The sequence below is a fragment of the Drosophila guanche genome, unplaced genomic scaffold, assembly GCF_900245975.1.
Source record: "Drosophila guanche unplaced genomic scaffold, DGUA_6, whole genome shotgun sequence".
NCBI classification, from domain to species: Eukaryota; Metazoa; Arthropoda; class Insecta; order Diptera; family Drosophilidae; genus Drosophila; species Drosophila guanche.
The window spans coordinates 6,102,298-6,125,577 of NW_022995745.1; the positions used below are offsets into that span (position 1 = coordinate 6,102,298).

The 23,280-nt window shown below is 45.8% G+C and overlaps 1 protein-coding gene and 1 long non-coding RNA gene across 5 annotated transcripts in view; both read right to left on the reverse strand.

The window, feature by feature from the left end:
* Positions 1-2,104: 2,104 nt before the first annotated feature.
* The window catches only part of LOC117580671 (mediator of RNA polymerase II transcription subunit 15), a 42,505-nt gene continuing 21,329 nt past the window's right edge, over positions 2,105-23,280 (reverse strand). For 2 of the 4 annotated variants that reach the window (XM_034267283.1, XM_034267282.1), the window contains exons 4-9: positions 5,913-6,974; positions 4,609-5,814; positions 3,155-4,563; positions 2,936-3,095; positions 2,558-2,726; positions 2,105-2,492 (exon numbers count right to left, since the gene is read on the reverse strand). In XM_034267283.1, coding sequence (XP_034123174.1) covers positions 2,204-2,492; positions 2,558-2,726; positions 2,936-3,095; positions 3,155-4,563; positions 4,609-5,814; positions 5,913-6,974 — 4,295 coding nt within the window. In that variant the 3' untranslated portion in view covers positions 2,105-2,203. Of the gene's footprint in view, positions 2,493-2,557; positions 2,727-2,935; positions 3,096-3,154; positions 4,564-4,608; positions 5,815-5,912; positions 6,975-7,301; positions 7,933-23,280 lie in introns of those variants that run through there. The other 2 variants (XM_034267284.1, XM_034267285.1) reach the window with 2 other exon arrangements.
* The window catches only part of LOC117580694, a 25,223-nt gene continuing 10,426 nt past the window's right edge, over positions 8,484-23,280 (reverse strand). Inside the window, exon 2 of the long non-coding RNA XR_004573598.1 lies at positions 8,484-8,528. This is a non-coding gene — a long non-coding RNA (uncharacterized LOC117580694). The remainder of the gene's footprint in view (positions 8,529-23,280) is intronic.

Genomic DNA, 23,280 nt, shown 5'->3' on the forward strand with positions numbered 1-23,280 from the left:
GTTCTGGTTCGTTCGCTGCGGGCTGCTGCCTGCCTATAGAAATATATATATATATATATATATGTATGTATACGTGTGTGTGTGTGTGTGTGTGTGTGTGTGTGACATACAAATATAATGTTTTTGTCTGTGTGTGTGTTTAGGCTACAATTACTTGCTTTTTGGTGTCTGCTTTTCACTAATTGAATTCCTTTCCAGGTTCCACTCCTCCTAGGGTACAATATATATCTCCGATATATATATTTATATATATATATATACGTATACGTTCGGTATCTGTTGGATCGATCGTTTTGTGCTGTGTCTGTCTGTCTGTCTGTTTGTTCGCTTGTGTGCGTATTTGGGTTTATCGTATCATATGTATGCTCCCTATACTGTAGCTGGTAGGTCTGTCTACATGCTGCCTCCTTCTAGCGCTGTGCTCAAGCGTTCTCTCTCGCTCTCGCTCTCTCTCTCTCTACTTGCTGCCACGCCTACTAGCGCCTACAAATGATACAAAAATCAAGAGAACAAAAATTGCTTTAAAAAAAATAATACGTTTAATTTTTAATATTTTTTTAAGTATATCCATAAGATTATACACGTGTGCATAGATATACGATGTTGTGTGTGTGTGTGTGTGTGTGTGTGTGTGTGCATAAATAAATTTCTTACAAATTTGTGTGTGTGTGTGTATTTGGTATAAAACAAATCATATTTTAAATATCAACTTAACAACTAAAAACGCTACGCTTTACAAACTACAATTTAATTTAATTTAATTATACTAAATATTTTATCAAAGACAAAAAAAATGAATTAGTTCCTTTAGCGCTTACAGACAAATATTTAGTGTACTTTTATAATAATTATATAATAATAATAATAATAATAATAATGTGACTTGTTGTTGTTTCTGTATATTTCCTTTTAAGGACTCTTCCAAATCATTTTTCATTGAAATCAAATTTCTCTCGCCAAAATACATTAATCCAAATCTAGTGTTTTTGTTTTTGTGTGGGTGTGTTTTTCATTCGCTTACAAAACCTAACAACAACGAAAAAAAAAACTATAGGTTGGTACACAAAAAACAAAAAAAAAATGGATATCTTCCACTTTTTTCCAGAGTCGGGAATCTCATGTCGAAAGTACATACATAGATCTATCGATTACTTAGTTTAGGTGTCTGTGCGCAAAATGTTTGTTTGTTTTGTTTTGTTTTGTTGCCTGAGCATTGGCTGTACATGGCTCCTATGGATTTCAAATATTTTGTGAGCACACAAATTTGTTCAACAACCAAAAATAAGAAAGAAATACAGATTCATCTTTAGATGGTCCGGAGCTAGCATCTTATACTCTAGCAAAACACATTCCCATAAGCGAGCGGCACTGCCTTGAATTGAATTAAATACTATCAACAGATAGAACGATATCTGGCTTAAGACGATACGAAAAAAAGGCAATAAATAAATACATTTATACAACTTAATAACAAAAGTATCTGTGCGCGTGTGTGTGCCTTTATATGTTCCGTGTGTGTGTCAAAATAAATAGTTTCTTTAATCAAATGTAACTCATTGTTTTTGTTTTCTAAAACGCTCTCTACAGAGACACGGTCTACAGTTTCTTTGCTCTACCTCATTCTATAACTCGTTTTGCCTTCTCACATCAGTTGTAAGCTTTAGCCTACATTTTGGTCATGTATGTGTGTGTCGTGTGTGTGTGTGTGTGTGTGTGTGCACGTCCTGCCCCGACAGAGGCATGCATAGTGTATATATATACGTTTGATTGGGGGCAAACATCAGACAGCAATTGCCATAAGCCGCGATCCGCGCACAGTTGGGATAGGAACAACGAATACAGTCGCTTGGGCGGTACATTAATTGCTGCCTTGAGATACAGATACAGATACAGATACAGATACAGATACAGATGTCTCCCCCTACAGATGGCAGATATCTTTCAACAATGGAGACCCAAAAAAATATCTTTAACAATACTGTAAACTGTAGACTGATCAAAACAATTTTCAACTCTCTCAAATCTTTCCTCCGTAATGGGCCTCTGTCAGGGGCAATCCACTCGCCGCTCCGCCTCCTTCCATTTATCCAAATTTATGCTAATGTTTTGTATACCAACAAAAACAATTGGTATCCTTCTCGTGTGTGCTTAGAACGAGGCTTAAGTGTATGCTAAGGATCGATTAGCTAGTGCCAGCCTTGCGCTAGCTGTGGCTGCATGCGGCAAGCGCACTCTTTTGTGGCAGCTTCAGCAGGCGGCGTGTCCGAAACTCGTATGCACGGCGACAGAACATGACAAGCTCCGGATTCGTGTGCTCCGGCACTGTTCGCACTGGATAACAATTGACAATGGCGGTGGTTGTGGTGCTGGTGCTGGTGCTGGTGCTGGTGCTGGTGGTGGCTGCGCTGGCCGTCGCATTGCTGCACGGCCGACGCGGCACAATGCTGACATCCTCCACATCCTCCTCGGCGGCACGCAGGCGGCGACGATATCTAAATGGAAGCAAGAGACAGGTTCAATTGTTGCACAGGGAACACTGAGGGCCAATGACACCCACCTGCAATACTCGCTGAAGGTAAGCACATAACACTTGTCCTCAATGCAGGCCACCGAATTGTGATCGCGATGCCGTGAGGCATACACCTCGTCTGGGCAATCGTTGCGCTGCCGCCCCTGGTCCGTATGCTCTGGCCGATAGTACCACAGCAGGGACATCATCATTTCACCTAAACAATAAACAAAAGGATTACGATTCAGATGAGATTCTAAGGGGAATAAATCAAATGATGGGCCCTGTTCCACTGCATCTCTCTCTCTCTCTCTCTCTCTCTCTCTCTCTCTCTTTTCCAGTGTGGCTTATCAGTTAAGGGTGAGTTTCGTTTCTCTTAGCCCAGTGGAACGCAGCCATCGTGTATGCATCGCCGCAGCTGCTTACCATCTTCAGGATTCTGCCAGAGATGCGCCACCTTGGCCACATACGGCAGCTCATTGTCCTCGTTGGCCTTGAGCAGGACACAGTCCCGTGTGCGTATTATGTCACCCTCCACATGTCGCATTGCCGGATAGCAGGTGCGCAAAACCAACGGATCATCGCTCTTTACACAGGGGAACAAATACAATTATTTGTTATACTGGACTTGGCATAGGAACTTACGTTTAGAAATACGGCGCCCTGGAAGGCCTTGCCCGCCCACATCCAGCCATTGTTCCACTTGGGCACCACATTCGCCTTCGTTGCCGGCGGCTGTGTCTCATCCAGCTCGTAGCTAACTCCGCCCGGTCGATGTTTTTGGCGCTTACGATTCCCAAATTTGCATCGGGATCGCGCACGCTTCGTGTGCGTCGTGTGTTGACTCTGGCGTGTTGTGGCTGTGGCTGTGGCTGTACTTCCAGATGTAGACGCGGGCGTAACGGCGGTGGCTGCTGTCGGCACCAGGAAATTGTGTTGCTCCTCGGAATGTTGCTGCTGCTGTTGCAGCTTTTGTGCTTGCAAATCCGCCGTCTGGTACTCGTTGTTATTTGTCTCTGCCGCTGTAGACGTTGCTGCTGCTGCTGTAGAGGATGCCGCTACGGTTGCGCTTTCCTCGACTGCTCCAGCTCCAGCTCCAGCTCCACCTGCAGTTGCAGCTTCTTCAGCTCCTGCTGCTGCTGCTGCTGCTGTTGTCACCTTTTTGCCCTTCGCTTTGGCCTTGCTGTTGCCCTGTTTCTTCAATTTCTTTGCCGGTGGCTGTTCCGTGGATGATGGCAGCGGCTTTTTGGTCTCCGACTTGGAACGCTTCTCGGCCGGAGCCTGTGGTACAGGATGTGTGGCCAGCAGCGGTGAGGGTGCGGCATAGATACTGGCACTGCCACCGCCACCGCCACCAGCACCCACTTTCCCCTGCACCTGACTGCGACAGCTGTTCAGTTCGGGATCACTGAAATATCCACGACTGTGCGACGTGTCCAGACCTTCCAGCAGATGGAGGGCGGCAATCTCCTGCTTCCGTGGCCGTGCCCGCTTGGGCGAACAGCCGCTGGTCACATTTTTGGTCAGACTTTCCTCCTGGCCAGAGGAGCAAGCTGCTGCTGCGTCAGCTGTGTCTGTTGCATCGTCTGCTGTCTGTGCTGTGGCAGCTGCCTCTTCCTCGCGTTGCTGTTGCTGACGCTCTTGGCGCTGCTGCTTCAGCTGCTCGCGCCTCTGGGCACGGATCCTTTGCTGCTGGCGCTGTGCGAGCAGCAATTGCCGCCGCTTGGCATACTTGGCCGGTGCTCGGCCGAGGCGGCGCACAAACGTCCTGCCCGGACACAAGTAATTGCGCGGTTCGGCCTGCTTGATCAGGCTCTTGTAGCTGTGGTGCGTCTTGGGGGGCTTGCCCGAGGCAGCTGCACCTGCGGCGGAGGATGTCGATGAGGCAAGCAGATTGATGCGCTGCTTGCTGGGTGCCGGTGTCTCTGCTGCAGCCTCTGCCAGTTGCGCTTCGGCTACGGGTTCGGGTTCGGGTTCGGGTTTGGGTTTGGGTTCCGCTTCTGGCTCCGTTTTGATTGTTGGCTTCAGATCTGGCAGTTGGCTGATATGTGATGGTTTACTGCTGCTGCCGCCGCCGCCGCCGCTGCTGCTGCTGCTGCTGCTGCTCGCCAGACGTCCCTCATCCTGCTCCTGCTCCTGCTCGATTTTGATTTTAGTCTCTGCTTTGATTTCAGCTTTAAGTACAAAAGGCAACTCTGGCTGTGCTCCCGCATGCTTCTCCTGCTCTAAATCCAATTCCAATTCCAGCTGCTGTTTCTTTTTCTCCTCCTGCTGCTGCTTCAGCTGTTCCTGCTGCTGCTGCTGTGCTGCGAAAACCATCTCTCTGGCCATGCTCTTGCCGATCCTCGCCTTGCGCGGCACACCAACACCAACACCAACGCCTGCTGCTGCTCCTTTTGGAGGTGCTGCGGCGCCTGCTCCAGCTGCTACTCCTGTTCCTGTTGGCGCTGGTGGTGGTGTGCTAGAGGTCAGATCATACGCCTCAATGTGCTGCTCATTGTGAGTGTGACCCTTCTCTAGGGTCAGGCCCAGACCCATGCCCATGCCCATGCCCATGCCCATACCAAGGCCCATGCCCATGCCCATGCCCAGGACCAGCTCCATTTCCGCCTCCTGATCCTGATCCTCCAGCAGCTTGTCGTCGCTGGCACAGTAGCTCTCGGGCGGCGTGGGCGGTGGCATCACATGCGCCTCATACTGCATCTTCTGCGTCACCTGCGGATCGCTCTTCAGCTCCGTCTTCACTGCCAGCATTTGGCACTGCGTTCCCATATTGTTGGTCGTCGCTGCTGTGGCAACGGCCACGTCCACGTCTACGTCCACGTCCACGTCTCTTCCCGTTTGCGTCTCTGTGGCACGTGTGCCCGCTGCCTTTGCCCGCAACTCTTCTGTATTGGTTGCTGCTGTGGCACGCAACTCCTCCGTGTTTGTTGCTGCTGTTGCTCGCGTATTTGTTGTCAATGTCTCAGTGTTGCTCTTGCTCCTGCTGCTGCCGCTGCTGCTGCTGCCGCTGCTGCTGTTGTTCGTGTTATTTTTGCTGGCATTTTTCACTGGGCCTCTACTGGTATTCAACGATGTTGCTGTCGCTGCTGCTGTTGTGGCAGCGGTGCTCTGGCTGCTGCTGCTGCTCATGGCACTGCTGCTGCTGCTGGCTGTCTTGTGGCTGCTGCTGCTGCTGCTGTTGCTGTTGCTGTTGTTCTGTTGGCTGATGTTGTTGCTGCTGATGTTGCTACCAATATGAGGCCCAGTATGGACGTTTTTTGGACACGATTGTTGCATTGGGCACGGACACTGCGGCGGATAGTCTGCAAAAACGAAAGAGAAAACATTAGAAAGGATTCTGGCAAAGGGACGGGCACTCCTGGGACTTGGGACACTGCCTATGAACCATACTTTTCCTTACCCATATACGGTCCCTGTAGGCCGCGTGTATAGCACTGTCCGGCGGCACTTCCAGCTCCGCCCGGACTGTAGCCGGCGTAGTAGCTCGGTGGACCCGGATAATGTTCCAGATGCGGCGGCTGATGTGGCTGCGGCTGTTGCAGCTGTTGCTGCTGCTGCTGATGTTGCTGCTGCTGCTGCTGCTGCTGCTGCTGCTGGAGCTGCTGCTGATGGTGATGGTGATGTGCGGGCACCAGTTGACTGCCTGCAGGACCCACTCCCACTCCACCCACTGATGTGCCCTGCTGCGGCTGTGGCTGCTGCTGCTGCGGACTGGCCCCTGGGGCAGCGGCTGCTGCTTGTGGCGGCGGCGGCGGTGGCTGCTGCTGCTGCTGCTGCTCGTACAGCTCTGGGTGTGTGGGCGGATGCGGTGGCCCTGCGTGCTGGTAGTATGGATAGCGTCGATAGGCGCCTGGCGGCGGTGGCGGTGGCTGATGCACAGCGGGATGGTGTCCCGGCGGCGGCGGACCCGTCTGGTAGACCTTGCTGGTGAAGTAGGGCTGATAGGCGGGCGGCGAATAGCACATGACCTCGCCCGGATACGGCGAATAGTAATTTGGCGGATAGGCCGTCGTGTAGTGCATCTGGGCCGCGTGCATTGAGCGGGAATAGGGCACGCCCGGATGGCCAGCAGCCGCTGCGGCAGCGGCTGCCACGGCACTGGCCGGATACGGCTGAGGTTGCGGCGGTTGCTGTTGCTGCTGCTGTTGCTGCTGATGCTGTTGCTGATGATGCTGCTGCAGCAGATGCTGCGCCTGTGGCTGATGTGGCGGCTGATGCTGCGACTGGGATGCCGCTGCCGCTGCCGCTGCTTGCTCAGCAGCCTCCGCTGCCTGCTGCTGTTGCTGCTGCAGCAACTGCACTTGCTGCAGCTGCGTGGGTGAGCCGGAGCTCGACTCTTCTTCCTGCAGCTTCTTGAGCAAATGCTGCTGCTGCTGCTGCTGCTGCTGCTGGGTCGGTGGTGGCGGAGGTCCGCCTGCAATCACATGGGGCGAGATCAGCGGTCCAGCCGGCTGATAGTAACCTGAAAGGAACGGAAAGGAATTCGGTTAGAAGAGAATCATCATCTGTGGCAGTGTGTGGTGCAAGTCCAAGCAGAGGTGCAATTGCAATTGAGAAATGTGGCAACAATGCATAAAGTGAAAGTTGGCCAGGCCAAAAAAATAAACAAACCAAAAAGAAAAAAACCCCAAACCAAAACCAAAACCAAAGAAAACCAGTTAAGCGGCTCCAGTCAGCCAAGCAGCTGGTCGTGCAACAATCCCCCCGCCGCCAAACCCCACTCCCCAACCCAGTTGTCCTCCCTGCACTGCCCCTTGGGTGCACCTCCCCGGCCCTGTGCGTTTTTTACCTCTTCCCAGCATGTGGGCCGCATACAAAATGTCGCGAAAATGATGCGCCGCATGCTGTTGCAGAAATGTGAACGATTCGGCAATGTTGGCGGCCAAAACGGCGGCCGCTGTTGCATCTTCTGCTGCTGCTGCTGCTGCTGCTGGTGGTGCTATGCCCTGTCCATGTCCACTTCCAGCAGTTCCTGCTGCAGCTCCTTCGGCCGGACCCTGCATCATGGCACTGACAGTGAGTGCTGCCGGCGACAGCGAGGAGCAGGAGGAGCCTGACAATGGGTAGGAGCGTTCCGTTTCACAGGTGCCGCTGCTGCTGGTGCTGCCCACGCTGGAGCAGCGCTGATATTGATATTGTTGCTGTTGCAGTTGCAGTTGCTGTTGTTGCAGTTGCAGCTGCAGATAATGCGGCCTCTGTGAATGTTGCAAGTACTGTTGTTGTTGCTGCTGCGGCGGCGTTGAAATTTGTAGCGTTTTGACGAAATCTCCAGAGAGTGGCAGAGGAGCTGCTCCTGCTGCTGCTGTTGTTGTTGCAGTTGCCGATGTTGCTGACTTTTTTGTTGTCTCTTTTAGGCGCATTTTTGGACCGACCTTTGCCAGCGTTTTCCTCAGCCTTTTCTGTTGTTTCTTCTTTTTGGCTTTTTTTAATTGAGTTTTTACTTCCGTTTTTGTATACAAAATATATTTTTTTGTATATATATTTGCTACGTTATGTTATGGTTTTTTGCTTTGCTTTGCTTTGCTTTGCTTTCTTTCCTTAAATTCTATTCCTTCTATTGCTTTTATTTTTATTTGATTCCTTCGTGATGCTTGTCGTGTCTTGTCGTTTGTATAATTATTTGCGTTTCTTGCTTCTTGTATATAGGTTCTTGTATATAATAATAATAATATTCTTGTATATAGGGTATACTGTATGTATGTATATGTACTTTGTATATAGTATATATGTATATATGTATTTGTATCTTGTATATGTATGCATATATGTCAACAAGGAAGTTTCATTGTTAAGGCAACAGTTTTGTTTTCTTCTTTTCTTTCTTTTAATTTGTTGTTTTTATTTAATGTTCCTCTTCTTCTTGTTCAACGTTTTGGTATTTCCATTCCATTCCTTTCATTCCATTTCTATTTTCCATTTGCTTTCCTGCTTTTTCCTGTGTCATTTTTGGTTGATTTGTTGTACATTTTTGTAGATTTTTCAAAAGGTTTTTACAAAAGTTTCTGCATTCTTATAGCTGGAAGATACAAGAAATCCATTTAGCACACACACACACACACACACACACACACACACACACTATAGCACTTTAGCACAGACGGAGCCGACTCCTTCTTCGGTTACTCCCGTTATTGAACGTTTTTTTATTGCGATTTTCGTTGCATTTTTCGGCGCGATTTGGAAAATGTTCCGTTTTTCCAGCGATATTTTGATGTCCAGAATTTTGTTTAGTTTTTTTTTTTAATATTGAGTTTCCTTATTTTCTCACAGAGCACTTCACTTTTATGACTTTCCGAGTCATTATTTAAATTAATTTGTATTTTGTTTTATTATCCGTTATTTTCTTTTTCTATTTTTGGCCGTTGTTTTGAAATCATATCAAGTGTCATGTGTGTGTGGGTGTGTGTGGTGGAGGGGGGAAGCGCAGCAGGTGAAAGCAAAAGAGAAGTGTCGTGTCATCGGGAGGTCGCACACGTTGGGTTGGGGGTGTTGGAAAATTGACATATCAGAGGTGGCAGCTAGTAGCACAAATCGACGCCAGAGGGCGACACTGTCGCCACACTGCCACACACACCCACAATGAAGAGGGTGGGCGATTGGGTGCTTGTGGGTTTCAGCAGCAACCACAACGAACAGCTGTTAAAAGTCATGTGCACACACATGCTGCCTGCCTGCCTGTCTGCCTGTCCTTTTCAGACTATCACCCATGGTACCCTCCCCCCGCCACCTACAGCAAGCTCTTCTACAGCCAACAGCAAATGAAAGTAAAGGTACGGCACGACATTGAAGCAGCCTTGATTTGTATTCGTATGCCTTTTATGACTAAATTCAATATTCGACACAGCGGGAGCGTGATTGATAGAGAGCGAGACATGTCTCACCTTCCAATTGAAATACCTTGCACTCCATCTCCTGCTAAGGCACCCATTCAAACCATAAACTTCTCCCATTTCTCCTAGTCACTCTCTCTCTCTCTCTCACTCCCTAATTGTCTGCATGTCGGCGCCCGCTCTCGAAGCGAGTGCGTCGTGTCTGTGTTTCGTGCTTGTGTACGTTCGGAAGAATCGAGAATCCGAAAAGCCAAACGACAACAAACGGAGCCCCACAAAAACAACAACAACAACACCAATGGAGTTGCAGCGTGTGAAATTTGACGCCAATGGTGACTGAGCAGCCAACGCTGACTTCGACGTCGACAGCGACATCGACTGCGACAGGGGCATCGGCACGTAGCACTTTCTGGCAGTGACGTCACACAAGCATGGGGGCGAGTGGAGGGCAGTGGAAAACGATGATGATTTGGATAATGATTATGATATGCGGACAAATTGTTCGTCTTCTGTGTGGAAGGTATCGAACGGGAAACGTAACGAAAAGGGAGCGTAAAATGGGGATGGAACGGAATGGCAGAGCAATGGGCAGAGAAATCTTCTTCAGAGAAACTGTAGAAGAAAGGGCACAAGCAAGCAATCTGTTCTGGAAGAGAGAGAGAGCAATCATTGGAGCAGGCAGAATCTCCAAAACAAAGTGTGTTCACGCCAGGTGAGACATTTCTAGAGGGCGCTCCCACGACAGCTTTTATATTATTTCTATTTTATATTTTATATTTAAAAAAGACATTTCTTGCAAATCTTCAAAATAAATAGAGCGACATAAAGCCCAAAGAGTTGGTATGCTCGGGCACACCTTTCATAAATGCACTTCAGACTATGCAGGGAGAGAGACGACTAACGGTTGTCAGTGTGCGTGTCTGGAGAGTGCCAGGGACACGTGCAGCAGCTATGTATCTTTGTGTGGATATGTTTGAATTATATGTCAATCGGCTGTCAAACGCAATACGAAATTGTGTAAAGTAAACACACAACACGAGAACACGATTGCAGCCGGCAACAATTTGTCAATGGGTGCACTTGACCTACACACACGCACACCTAGATAAAGAGAGAGAGAGAGAGAGAGAGAGTCTGCCGTTCTGAATTTTTTCGCACCACAAAAGGCAAATGCAAAAAGACAGTAACGCTTGAGTGAAGCAGTCCCAAAAGAAAATTAAAATAAAATGTCTATGCGTAATGCAGCAGCGCCCCTCGGTCGCTTGCTTGATGCATGAGTTGCAGTTCGTTTCTGATCATCGATACTCGATGGCTGCATTGTGTAAGCTCCATCTCTTTTCGGGTCTCTTTCTGCATTTTCATTTCCTGCTTCCTCTCCTTCCTTCACTCTGCATCTAATTCGCTCTTTTGCTCGCTCTAACCATGTCTTTTGCTGAGCATTATTACCTTCTTGGCTCTTACCACTTAGTTAACGCTAATCGCCCGCTTATGAATCACGTGAGAATTACATAAAAATGTGATAAAAGCAAAACACTTTGGGGCGGCATCGCAAGGCGCACATGTAAGACACCTCTCTCGCTCTCTCCCTCTCCCGCTGCCGCTCCACTGCCATGTTTTGGGATCGTGGTTCGTGCAATTAGCGGGGAAACGCTTGCAATTAAGGGACTGGGACTGGGACTGGGGACTGGGGACTGGGACTGGGGACTGGGCACTGGGGACCGGGTCTAGTCTCAGTCTCAGTCTCAGGCGCACAACGTCAGCGTCATCATCATTTTTGTGGCATAACCAACTAAGTGAATAATTACGCATCATTAAGTGCACGCAACATGTGCCACGCCCACAAAACAAAACGCCCACCACAGCACCTGCTACTGCTGCAACGAATGGGCGGCTGGAAAGAGGGGGTTGGGGAAATGCAATCATTAATAACAAAAACACTCTGCATCCTGCATAGCCCCAGATAAACACAGACAAAAACAAAAAACGAAGTAACTTTCACCTTTCTCCAAGCGAGAGAGAAGCCAAGGAATTTATGAATCCATCGAACAAAGAGTTATAAAATGTCTGAACATAAATACAGGTGAAAGGTGGAACGGCAGCAGAGAGCGGCCACACAGAGGACACAAATAAAGCATTCGCATTCGCGTGGCAGCATCCAGCAAGTAACTCAACAATTAATTTACAACAATTTCATTCCAAGAGATTTCAATTCAAAATACTGCCTCTAACCAGTGTCTGCCCCGTACACAGCAGCTGTAAAAAAGTAAGAGGCAACGCTGCCTGGGAACAGGAATTTGACCAGAACGTTCCATGAAGCAGATAAATAAAATGAAACAGAAAGAAGCCCAAAAAAAAGAGGCATAATAAGCCGCTAACTAAACGCTTGCCGAGGGTAAAATTATTATAAAAACCAAAGTAGCGTTTTCGAAACCATCTGAATAAATGTATGTTTAAGCAATGGCTCAGTCCCTTCAATTGCCTCAGATACAAATTTCCCATCAGCGAAAGACACCAGACCAGACTTTTTTTTTTAACTTTTCGAATCGTAAATATTGGACTCCTTTCAAAACAGAACTCCCGAAAATATGCGTTCAATCTATAATTTTGGATCACATTTTGTATTTTCACATTTCTGTCTCTCTCTCGGACTCTCTCTTTCTCTGCTTCTCTGTGCATATTTTTTGTGAATTTTCCTGTCGCCTGGCGGACAGACTGTCGTGCAGTCAAGAGTAAAAGTCAAATATTATAATTTACATAATTTACTTTTGGAATTAACAGCTGAGCAACAACAACAAAAAGCCAAAAATGAAGAGTGGCAAGTGGCAAGTGGCTGGCAGGCAGCCCAGCCGCACAAATGATATTGAAATGGCTGGCAAAAGATAAGGAAACAGCAGGCTGTCATGGGCCAGGAGCTGTGGCTGGGGCTGGGGCTGGGGCGTTACCCCTAATGCCGCACAAGAAAACTGAAATAAAATTCAATTAAATTGCCCGTCCGCTCGCTCGCTCTTGCCCGCAACGCTCTGACGGACAGGGCAAGAGCTAAGAGCCAGAGCCAGAGCCATGGCCAACAACAGGTAACAAAAAAGAGCAGCGGCAACAACAGGTAAGGGCAGAAGACTTACTAACCACCAGAGAAACGAAGAAAATAATATTTTGCGGTTTTGTTTTGGCACCTGCCACAAAAGCCACAAAAGATCCCCAGTGTGAGATGTGCCGGCTGGGACTGGGACTGGTGGTGGAGCTGGAGCGGGGGAACACAGGAACACTGGCAGGGGGGGTGGGGCACCACACCAGGAGTCAGCTGTTCCGCATCGACATGTGCAACACAATTTGGTTTCTTCTTTTTTTGGGATTCGCAGAACGATCTTTGACGAAAGGAAAGGAAGGAACGAAGCAGCAAAGTGGAACAACAACAGCCGGCTGGCAGCTACGCCCTCCCCCTCATGTCTGCCCCTTTCAGAAGCAAGTGGGCGTGTCCTTATCCATTATTCACTCTAGAGTACACAAGCGGATCTGTGAATGGGGCGGGCTGGAGCTGGAACACACATTGCGCACTTCCTGGCTTCGTCTCGAGTTTCGGCATGAAATACCCCAGCAGGGGCAGACACAGGGTGACATCTCGTGAATGAATATACTCGTTTATGCAGCATGAATATACTCATGAATATGTGGTTTTGATATTATCCAAGTAATTGATTTGAATACACTCACAAATGCGCTCCTTTGACCCAACGAAATGTCAAATGTAGACACTCACAAATGCACTTGTGAACCAACAGCTAGAAGACTTGAATAAGAATGTGAATACACCCATTCTATGAATAATATATGTAGATAATCATGTATATATATGATTTGCATTTGCATGAATACATTCAAGAATACTGTAGGAGCTCTTCTGAATGCTCTTACGATTACATATTTTTGTACATAATTAGCTACAAAAAGATCGCCAAATGAGAGGAGTTTTATATACGAAATGAATGAATGTCAAGCGAATGAAAGTTTGAGCGGTAGACAGAGATTTAGTCACATAATGAGTGAGTACAAGATTAGTGAATAAACACTCGTTTTTTTTGGTTAGAATAGGAGATTGATTCATGGTACATTTACAAATATAATGAATGCGAATGAATGCCGATGAGCATGGAAAAGCTTACGAGTGCATTTATGAGTTCAGTCAAGTGAATGATTTGTGAATATTTGTGAATACATTCAGATAATATTACAACAACAACAACAACGAGTAACACACACACGAATTGAAAACAGAAACAACGAATAGGAGTAGTTGAAAGACATTGAGAGATTCAGAGAAGACGAAGATGATAATTGGAGATGAACAAAATACTCACACTTCTCTCTCTCTCTCTCTCTCTCTCTCACTCTCACTCTCACACTCTCTCACTCTCTTTCTCTAGCTCTCTACCACACGAATCTCCTCTCAGCCCCTTGTCTTCTCTTTCTTCTCTTCGCCAGGCCGCGTTTTTAGCGCGTTTTTTCCAGCTTCTCTTTTCAGTGTATTTTTTGATGTTTTGTTGCTAATATTTACTTTTGGAATTTTTGTTTTTAAATTTTTGTATTGGTTTTATTTTAGTTTTTTTGTTTTTGTTTGGTTTTTAGTTAAAGTTGGTTTTCTATTTGCGCTAGTTTTTGGCAATCATCAGGTAAATGTATGCGTGCGGGGCGCGTTTTTTATCGCCACTTTGGGTGTACGTGTGTCTGCCAGTGACTGTCTGTGTCTGTGTCTGTGTGTGTGTCTGTTATTTTATTATCTCGTTTTGCTATATTCTTTTTTGTTGCTGTTCTTGTTTTTAGTTTGTTTTACGACTTGATATTTATTCATTAGCTGTGCTGCCTCTAGTTTTTACGATTAACTTTTCGAAACTCGAAAAGAAAAAAAATACTAAAGACGTCCAGAAAACGCGCGCTTTTGCTCAGAAATCGCGTCTTAAAGCCTGTCGGTCTGCCGGAGACCTCTGCCAATCAAATTAACACATTTCAATTAGCATTTATGCATAATGCCACAGCCAGATACATACACCCAGCGACACCCAACTTCACCCAGAGGCACACACAAACACATCGTGTGAATGGCAGGGTAGGGAAGGGGGCCAACGGACAGATGAAATCTGATATGCAAATTTGCATATGAAACCCCAATTGGAAATGTCGCTGCCACACAGCGCAGACTCATAATGAGACAGATCTGTTTGCTCCACACCATTCATTCAGAGTCAGATTCGAATTTTGGGGCAAAATTTGGAGGTAAGAAAACCTCTCAACGATCTGTAAATTGTCTATAAACCCCACTCAGTGCCAGTGTAGATTTTTATGACATTTCTAGTTACCACGAAAGAAGTCTTAGCTGATCAATTTTCTTGTATTTTTATTGCTTTATTCCTCCACCTTTATTTGATCAAATTGTACCCAACGCTCGCTGCATTTTGTTTGTTTGACTGATGCTTTCCATCAGATTACAAGCTTCCCCTAAGCGAAAGGACTCTAGCTGTTGGTGAAGCTTTCTGTTGCTTCCATCGTTCACTTTGAGCTGAAGCAGCTGCCTAAATAAGTTCACAAAACTCCCATCACACACACAACAAACAACAAAGATTATAATTGTTTTATTTCAAAACATTAGCGATAAGCCACAATCCATGTGTGGATTGTATTTTGCAGGCCTTTTGTGGGGAATCAAATAAAAACAGAGAAATCTATTTCTGTGGTGTCTTTTGTTCTTTTCTATTCTGCTATTCTGTGTCAAAGTCTATGGAGAATTTTTATATATTTCTGAACATTTTTACTCGAAAGATCTCTTACAGCAATTTCGTGTTGGAAAAAACCAAAAGAGAAGCTAAGTATTTGCTGGAATTCGCAACAAAGTTGGAGATTTTACTTGCCACTCTCTATCAACACCTTACAGCAAAAATTTCTCTCTGGCAATTTGCATCTGCCCCGTTTAATATTTGATCAGCTCATTTGGAAGTTTTGCTTGTGAATAAACCAATGGAATTCACACTTGCTGTGGCGTTATGCGCCATGTACTCTCCATCAATGAGGAATCCAAATATAAAAAAAAATAAAGCAAAGGCAAAACAAAAACACAAATACAAATGGGAACACAAGACAACAACAAAATGAAATGAAATGAAATGAAATAAAATGAAGTAGAAGTAGAAGTAGAAACATGTTTCGACCAAAAGCCAGCCACATTTTGAATGACTTCCGGTTTTTGGGTCTCTCGGTTTCTGGCCTCCCGTCTCTGCTGTTGGTGTTGCTGGTGGGACCACTGAGTGACGTACGAGCGAGCGAGTGAGTGAGGGAATGACTGACTGACAGAGTGACTGAAAGACGAGGAGACAGAGAGACTGAACTACGGCGCGGCTAAGGGAATGACGCGGAATGATAGGCTGACAAACAGAGAATGAGACTGAGACTGAGACTAACTAGCGACAGAGGAGTCCCAAAAAGAGACTTACAACAAGGAACTGAAGAGAGACAGAACAAATAAACAGAGAGAATCAGAGAAAGCCTAGAAAGACACAGAGAGAGAGAGAGAGACACAGAGATGCTTAATGAGGGAATCAGAGTCGCTCCCTCCCCTTCGAATGTGGAATTCCTTGTGGGTTGAGTGATTACAATTGAATGGATGACTGATCCCTAAAGGGGAGTATTCCAAGTATTCAAAGTTCCACTAGGCAGGCGCACTGAGAAGACAGGGTCTGAGACTATAGCAGGAGAGGCTACAGGGGAATTAACATACAACGAGCGACTGGACTGGTGGTATGTGAACCAACTATGCGATAAAGCGTGGACTTTTATAATAAGCAAAGCTCTTGACGACAGAGACGACCGACGACCGACGCTTTGCTATGCGAAGGTCACGGCAGACGGCGACGGGCAATGAGCCGACCAGCCGGCTGGCCGTCCACCGCCCTCTCAAAAGTAAACGATAAGTGAGGCAAAGGCACGAGAGAGAGAGAGAGAGAGAGACAGAGCCGAGCGGAAGAATTTGCAGTGTGGGGAAGACTTTGTGTGTGTGTGTGGGCGGAAAATGAATAGTCGCTGGGGGGGGGGGGAAGTCAAAAAGAATAGCCGGAAGAAGCCTAAGAACAGAAAGGCACAAGGAGCAGAAGGAGCAGAGAAAAGGAAGCAACAAACGAAAACCAAACCAAATGGGAAACGAAAAGAAGCATTTCCATGGCAGGTGCCGTTGAGGATACCCAAATGATTGAAGCTGTGAATATTTCTATATCTGTTCGGTTTATTCCAAGCACAGATCGTTTCAATAGTTTCGAAGATATCAAAAATACAAATCGAGCTCAATGTAATCAAATTAAACAATAATTGAAAGATACAACTTGATTCCGGCTCAATGCTCAATGCATTCCATTACGCTCAAGTTCGAGCAGTCTATTGACCTGATCGAAATCAGTACACAAGCGATTCATACTATTATATTCATTGGTAGCTCTTTGCAGAGATTTACTCTCAGAAATAAACCCAAACTACTGTGAATGTAATCCAATTCCGATTACCCAAAAATCAGGCAATCGCAAATCGCAAATAATATTTGCAGAGTGAATGAATGAATGCACTCACAGGCAACTACGAGTGTGTGTAAATAATTAAATTGAATTGAATTGAATGCATTCAGCGTATGATTAATGTTCCCATAACAAAGATGATACATCTGTAGAAAAGCGAGCCAGTCACTCTCTCTGCCTGCCTTTCTGTCTCTCTTTGTTGACGTGTGCCACTCTCCGCCCCTGTCCCGCAGTCACTCAGTCCCTCCGCTTCCTTTCCATTCATACATGCTGTCTGAGTGCCCGAGTGTCTCTGAGTGTATGACATTCAATTGCGCAGCAACAACAGTTAATTGCATTTACAGAATATTGTTGCCACAGCTAGCATGTCGATCCACTAGAGAGCAGAAGGGGCGCTGCAATGGGTGGCAAAGTGATGGCGAGAGAGGGGGGCTGCTCCCCCATCCCGTGCAGCAGTTCGTTTAACGATCGCCTCAGAGAGACTCATGTTTATTTATGAGTAGTTTGCCAATCGATTCGTATCCACACACACACACACACTCCGCTCCATTCGACTGACACAAAACGACTGCTTGAATCGTTGCCAATATCTGGTGGTGCGGTGCCCGGTGCCCGATGCGGTGCTGCAGAAATGCAAATTTTTCTTCTGTTTTTTTTTTCTCGGACCATAATATTCCGTTCCCATAGATGGTGGGCCTAGGGGCAGTGCCAAAACGGAGGCACAACAGACACAAATGCCATGCCCCTCAAGGACATTTCAAAGTGCGTCGCAATCTAAACAAGTTCCCTCCCCATCCCCCTCCCCACTCTCGCTGTGTGTGTGTGTGTGTGTGTGTGTGTGTGTATGTAACCCTTAGGCAATATGTGGAAGGGTAGGGCATGGCTTAGAAGACAACAAACCCCTAAGAAAACTTTGACATGAGCGAGAGAGAAGGAATGAAAGAAAGAGGAAAAACATCAGCCAAAAGCGGCATGGAAATACTCTCACTTCATTGGCTTCACAACGTGTACCCTAAGTGAAAGGACACTAGGGGATCAAAGTGCATACGCAGCAAAGGATTTGGTGACTTAGCAGATCAAATTTCGAAGCGATGTTCGAGTTTGCCAATTGTTTACAAGGATTTATGTACATGGGAAATGTTTACATATTTTTAACCATTTTGATGCACAGTAAAAACTTGAATTAAGTTTCGAAAAATATCTTCGACTGTGATCTCTCTCACTGTCTGTGCACTTCTGGGCATAATATTTATAATAATGATGATCTTAACGATGATGACGATATCAGCCATGTGCAATGTGTGTCATGAGATCATCCCCTAAACCCTACCCCTACATTTCGCTCTTTCGCTGTCCCCAGAGAAGAAGTAAATTGTAGAGCAGGTAGACAGCAGAGAGCCACAAGACACACGGAGAGAGAGAGAGAGAGAAACGACAGCAGCCAGCAGCCAGCAGTGTCGGCAGGGCAAAAAGGATAAACAAGCAGCCGAAGGATGAGGACGAACTGTTGCTTCCTTCGTTGGGCATGTGCATGCGTGTGCGTGTCCTTACGTATATCGTTTCGAGTCCTATCCCTGCCCTGTGCACGTCCTGAGCGCGTGCACAAGCCGTAAAAGAGTGTTTGTGCCTTTGCCTGTGCCTGTGTGAGTGACTGGCAACAGCCGCCGCTTCTTATTGACATTGAAACCGCCGCCGCCGTCTGTCTTTGCCCCTTGCCACTACTCCTGCTCCTGCCCCTGCTCCTGCTCCTTCTCCTTCTCCTGCTGCTGTTGGGTAACACCCGGCGCAGATGCTATATCAAAAGTGTAGAGAAGTGTAAAGGCGCGTACTTTTCGACCGGTACTTAGATGTCTTAAAGCAAAAGAAAGAAAAAAAAGCCGAGGAACAGCAGAAGAGCCGGAGCCAGAGACAAGGAAAAAGACTACGAAGTAGGAAGTAAACTAAGGATTTGCTTGTGGTGGGTTTGGGGAAGGATCTGCATAAGTAAATGGATGTGTGCATGGGCCAACTGTTACACCAAATGGTGTGACAACAAGGACTCAGAGCAGCCCCAGCAGTTCCATGGGGCTAAGAGACTTTGGTTTTAATTGCAAGTATTGGATTCCATAAAGTCTTCGCAGATAAGCTTTCAGTTTCCTAAAAGATCTCGCCTCAAAGTTTCTGCTAGGGGCGGACAACCTTGCACACTTTATTTTACCCAGAAGTTGGGTTCTTGTTCTACGATTTCTGAATTTTGTGCTTCATGCTAAAAATTCGTTATTATTGATACAATTTTCGTATGAAAAACAAAGTCCAGAAACAGCGAAAACTACTTTGACAGAAATTCCATCGAATTTGGATAAAGTTTTATGAACAAATTTCACGCGAAAACAGCAGCGCGAATTGCTGCGCCAACCAAAAAGTACTCGGTATCAATTATAATACCCTTTTTTATATATAGAAAAAACGTTTTGGTTGCTTTGACTTGAATCTAGAAGGCGGTGGAGAGGGGAGTGTCAACTGCAAGTAAAACAAAAAACTGCCATTAAAGTCAACCGAAAAAAAGTATCAGTCATACATCTGTTTGTCGTTCGGTTTGGTGGGTGGGCGCACACTCGACTATGTGTATACCCTTTACTGTGGTGATTCAACAGGTTTCCCATTATAATAGGCATACAATTCTGCTATAAATCTTCTGTTCTTTTAGTGCAAAACTTATGCACAATTTCCACATTCTTTCAGGCAGCCTTTAATGGATTTCAGCTCTCTGTTACAGAGCCTCCGCAGATGTTTCGATCACCATTGCAAGGATACACCTCCTCATCATTGTGATCCACTCAAGGGGGTAAGCAAAACTACAAGCAAACTTGTTGCTCTCTCTCTCTCTCCCTCTCTCTCTCTCTGTCTAGCTCTCTCTTTCTAGCTGTATCTCTTCTATATGTGTGTTTGCGTGTGTGTCCGTGAATTGGCTTACACTTTAATCATTAGTTATTTATTTGGTGGTTTTTTGGTTTCATTTTTAGCAATGCATTTTCCTCTGCCGAAAAACCCGAAACAACAACAACAACAAAAACAACAAACTATTTGATTTTATTGCGAATTTTTGCGTTTCTTCGGCGTTTGTTTTTAATTGTTTTGTATTTTTTATTATTGCACGTCACCAGCGAAAAAAACGCGCGCGTATGTGGTTCGGCAGCGTATGTGTGTGTGTGTTGGTGTGTATGTGTGTGTTGGTAACTTTTTGAGGCACTTTATGTGCCTGTGTGTGCGCGCCAGAGACGGGGCGTATGAGCAATGCCAGCTTTTTGTTTTTGTTTTGTCTCAAGCAAACGCACTGCGCAAAAAATTAAAAAAAAAAAACAGAAAACAAAACACCGAATCAAACACACGACAACAAAAATAGGCTTTACATGTGACGCCGCTGCTGGCTGTTGCGCGGCTGCTGTGTGGCTACAGCAACGACGACGTTGCGTGTTTTTCCTCTTCTAACGCGCGCGCGGTTTCCGCCAATGCGTTGCGTTTCACGCGTTGTAAGCGATTCGACAGGTAGGGCAGCACTGAACGTGCGGGCTGGCACTGAAACAAACGGTAGGCCCCCCACCCGCCAAGCGAGCGAGCGAGCGACAAACCGAAGCGAAACGAAGCGAGCCGAGCCACCGAAAGAGAGCGGCAGTGCGCGCGAAGCAAAACCGAAGCATGAAGAGCTGCTGTCACAAGAGACACTTCTGCTCTCTGCTCTTCGATTTGTTGTTGTTGCTGTTGCTGCTGCTGCTGCTGTTTGCCTGCCTGACTGCTCCTGTGTGCTGTAAATGCTTTTACATTCGCGTGTATTGCGCTTTGTGTTTGCTCTTTTGTATTTGCTGTTGATGTTGCTGTAGTTGCGGGCAACACTTGTCGTTTTTGGTCATTATGCAACAACAACGACGACGATGCAAACGGCTGAAGACAGTCAGCGAAGTAGACAAAAACGAAGACAGGCCAGCAAAGACGAAGACACAGCCAAAGACACACGAAGTGTTCAAGCTGCTCTCTGATTGGTAGAAGGATGTCCGACACGAGCAGACACGAACCGGAACGAGTCTCTGGTCGTCTCTCACTCTCGCCTCCCCCCGTGACTTTACACAAACGTTGGTCAGCTCAAAAAGCGAGAGAATAGGAGAGAGCGGAAGAGAGAAAAGGAAGAAAGTCGCTTTGAAGGAGAGTGGCCGAAATGTCATCGGGGGAGACATCAACAGCAACGTCCACATCGTCATCAGCGTCAAGAGGCGCTTTTGATCAGAATAAATTTGAATCGAGTTATCCAGGGACACACAGACACACAGCAAGAACAATTTCCAGGACTTGCAGGCGTGTCGTGGGGGGGAGTGCATGGAAACTTAATTGAAAAACTATTTTTCACACTTTTTTTCCAATCAAAATTATAAGCCAGAGAAGAAATAGGTTTTAAGTGGTTTATTTTTTAATTGTTTTACCATCCACATGGAATTTGTGTAGGTTTTTCGATTGCATTTCTGCACTATGTACCATCAGAATGATTTTAGATTTCAAGCAGTTTTAAAGGAGTGACATTTTCTATCAATCAATCTTCTGTTCTTTCTTCGAGTCTCACTCTTTTGCTGACTTTATTCTCTCTTTCATTGCAGCTTAGCAGCTCAGCTTAACAGCAGTCCTGCTGTAGCAGACCAAATGGATCTTGGAAACGAAAGAACTTCACTTTTTTGTATAAAATTCGTTTTCAACGATTCTTTTTCTTTTGCTCCCACTTTGGAAAACAAAAACAAACAAAAAGAAGCAAAAATCGACAATCTGCTGATAAGAATTTTTGTGAATTCGATTCCCCTGTGATCTGTTTATTTGTGGTTATTTTTTAGTTGTCTGAAAAAAAAACGTTGGTCTTTGGTTGGCATTCCATTTGATTTGTTTTCTTTTTTGTTCAGTTGCCATTTTGGTGATAAAGATAAAACTGCGTTTATGATTTTGTTGTTTTAATTTCAATTTCAACGAAATCTGTTTGCCATTGTGTTTGTGGCACTTTTTGCACACAACACTGAGGGGCGCTTGCTGTGGATAAGATAAGGAAGGGGGCCCCATGGCAATAGAATAGAAAACCGAACCAAAAAAGCGATCCACATAACTGGAAATGTAGGAGAGTGTAGGTGCGGGTGTGGTGGCGGTGGCGGTTCTTGGGTGTCCAAATGTTTCGTTGATAATTATTATTGTTATTATTATGGTTCTGTTTTTTGGATTGACCCAAAAAGTGAGTCATTCGAGTTCATTGAATGAATCATTCACATGGCGGAGGAGAGTCACTAGGGGGACTGACTCAAAGGGACTGACTGCACATCTGACTGCGGATGCAGATGCATTTCTATCTTAACCCATTAAGGGCAGAGACCAAGCGAGCAGGAGAAAGTTGTTTTTCTTGTGGAGAGTGGAGAAAACGCCACAGCCCCAGACAGAAACAGATTTGGAGAGTTGGTGCAAAAGAGATGGCAAGCTGATGTTTAATTTGTTTTCTATGTTTTCCATGCAGCATTTGTGGAAGTTGTTTGCCGTTGCGCCAAAAAATGTATCATGCTCTTGACCATCATCATCATTATCGTCATTATTATCCATTGTTGGCCAACTTGTTTTGTCTCCTCTCTTTCATCGAGTCTTTTTACCAATCTTTCTGTACGGATCTATTTCTTTCCTCTTGTCTTGTTTACACGCTTGGTCTGGTTTCCTTCTGCTCCTTTTTTATTTTCCTGACTTCTTCCAGTGACTTTTCCTCACAATATTTACATGTGTATTTCCTTTTTATTCGAACTATCTTTATCGCAAGCTTTTTCTGCACATTTTTCAGTTTCTTTCTGTATTTTCTGGATTTTAATTTGGATTTTCTTCACGGAATAATACCTGCATTTTTCCCTCTCTGTTTTTCCAATCTTTTGTCGCTTTGCTCTCTTTATTCCGTTCTATAACTGACTATTGCTTTGGTTCTTTCTCTGGCTGTAATATTTCTTTCCCTTTTGCTGGCTTTCATTTTCTCTCTTTCTATGGCTCTTCCACTCGCTGCCTTTCCTCTCTCTCTCTCTCTCTCTTGCGAATTTTCGCGAATATTTGGACAACTTCGGCAAAGCGTGAGAGAGTTGTTGTTGAGCGACACAATCGGAACGGAAATGGAGATGGAAATGGACACACACGATGACAGTCCATTGGCTAAGCGAGGGGTCAACAAAGTGCTGGGAGGGGCTGTTCTGGCAGAGATGGATCTGCACGGCGGGGTAGGCATACGGGGGGGTATAATGAAGTCGAAATGGTCACGCTTACCCGCACATGGGATGGAAAATTATAATGACCCAAGCAGCGACAGCGACAAGAATACAAAAACGAAGGAAAAGCTGCAGCCACACAGCGACAAAGCAGCAAG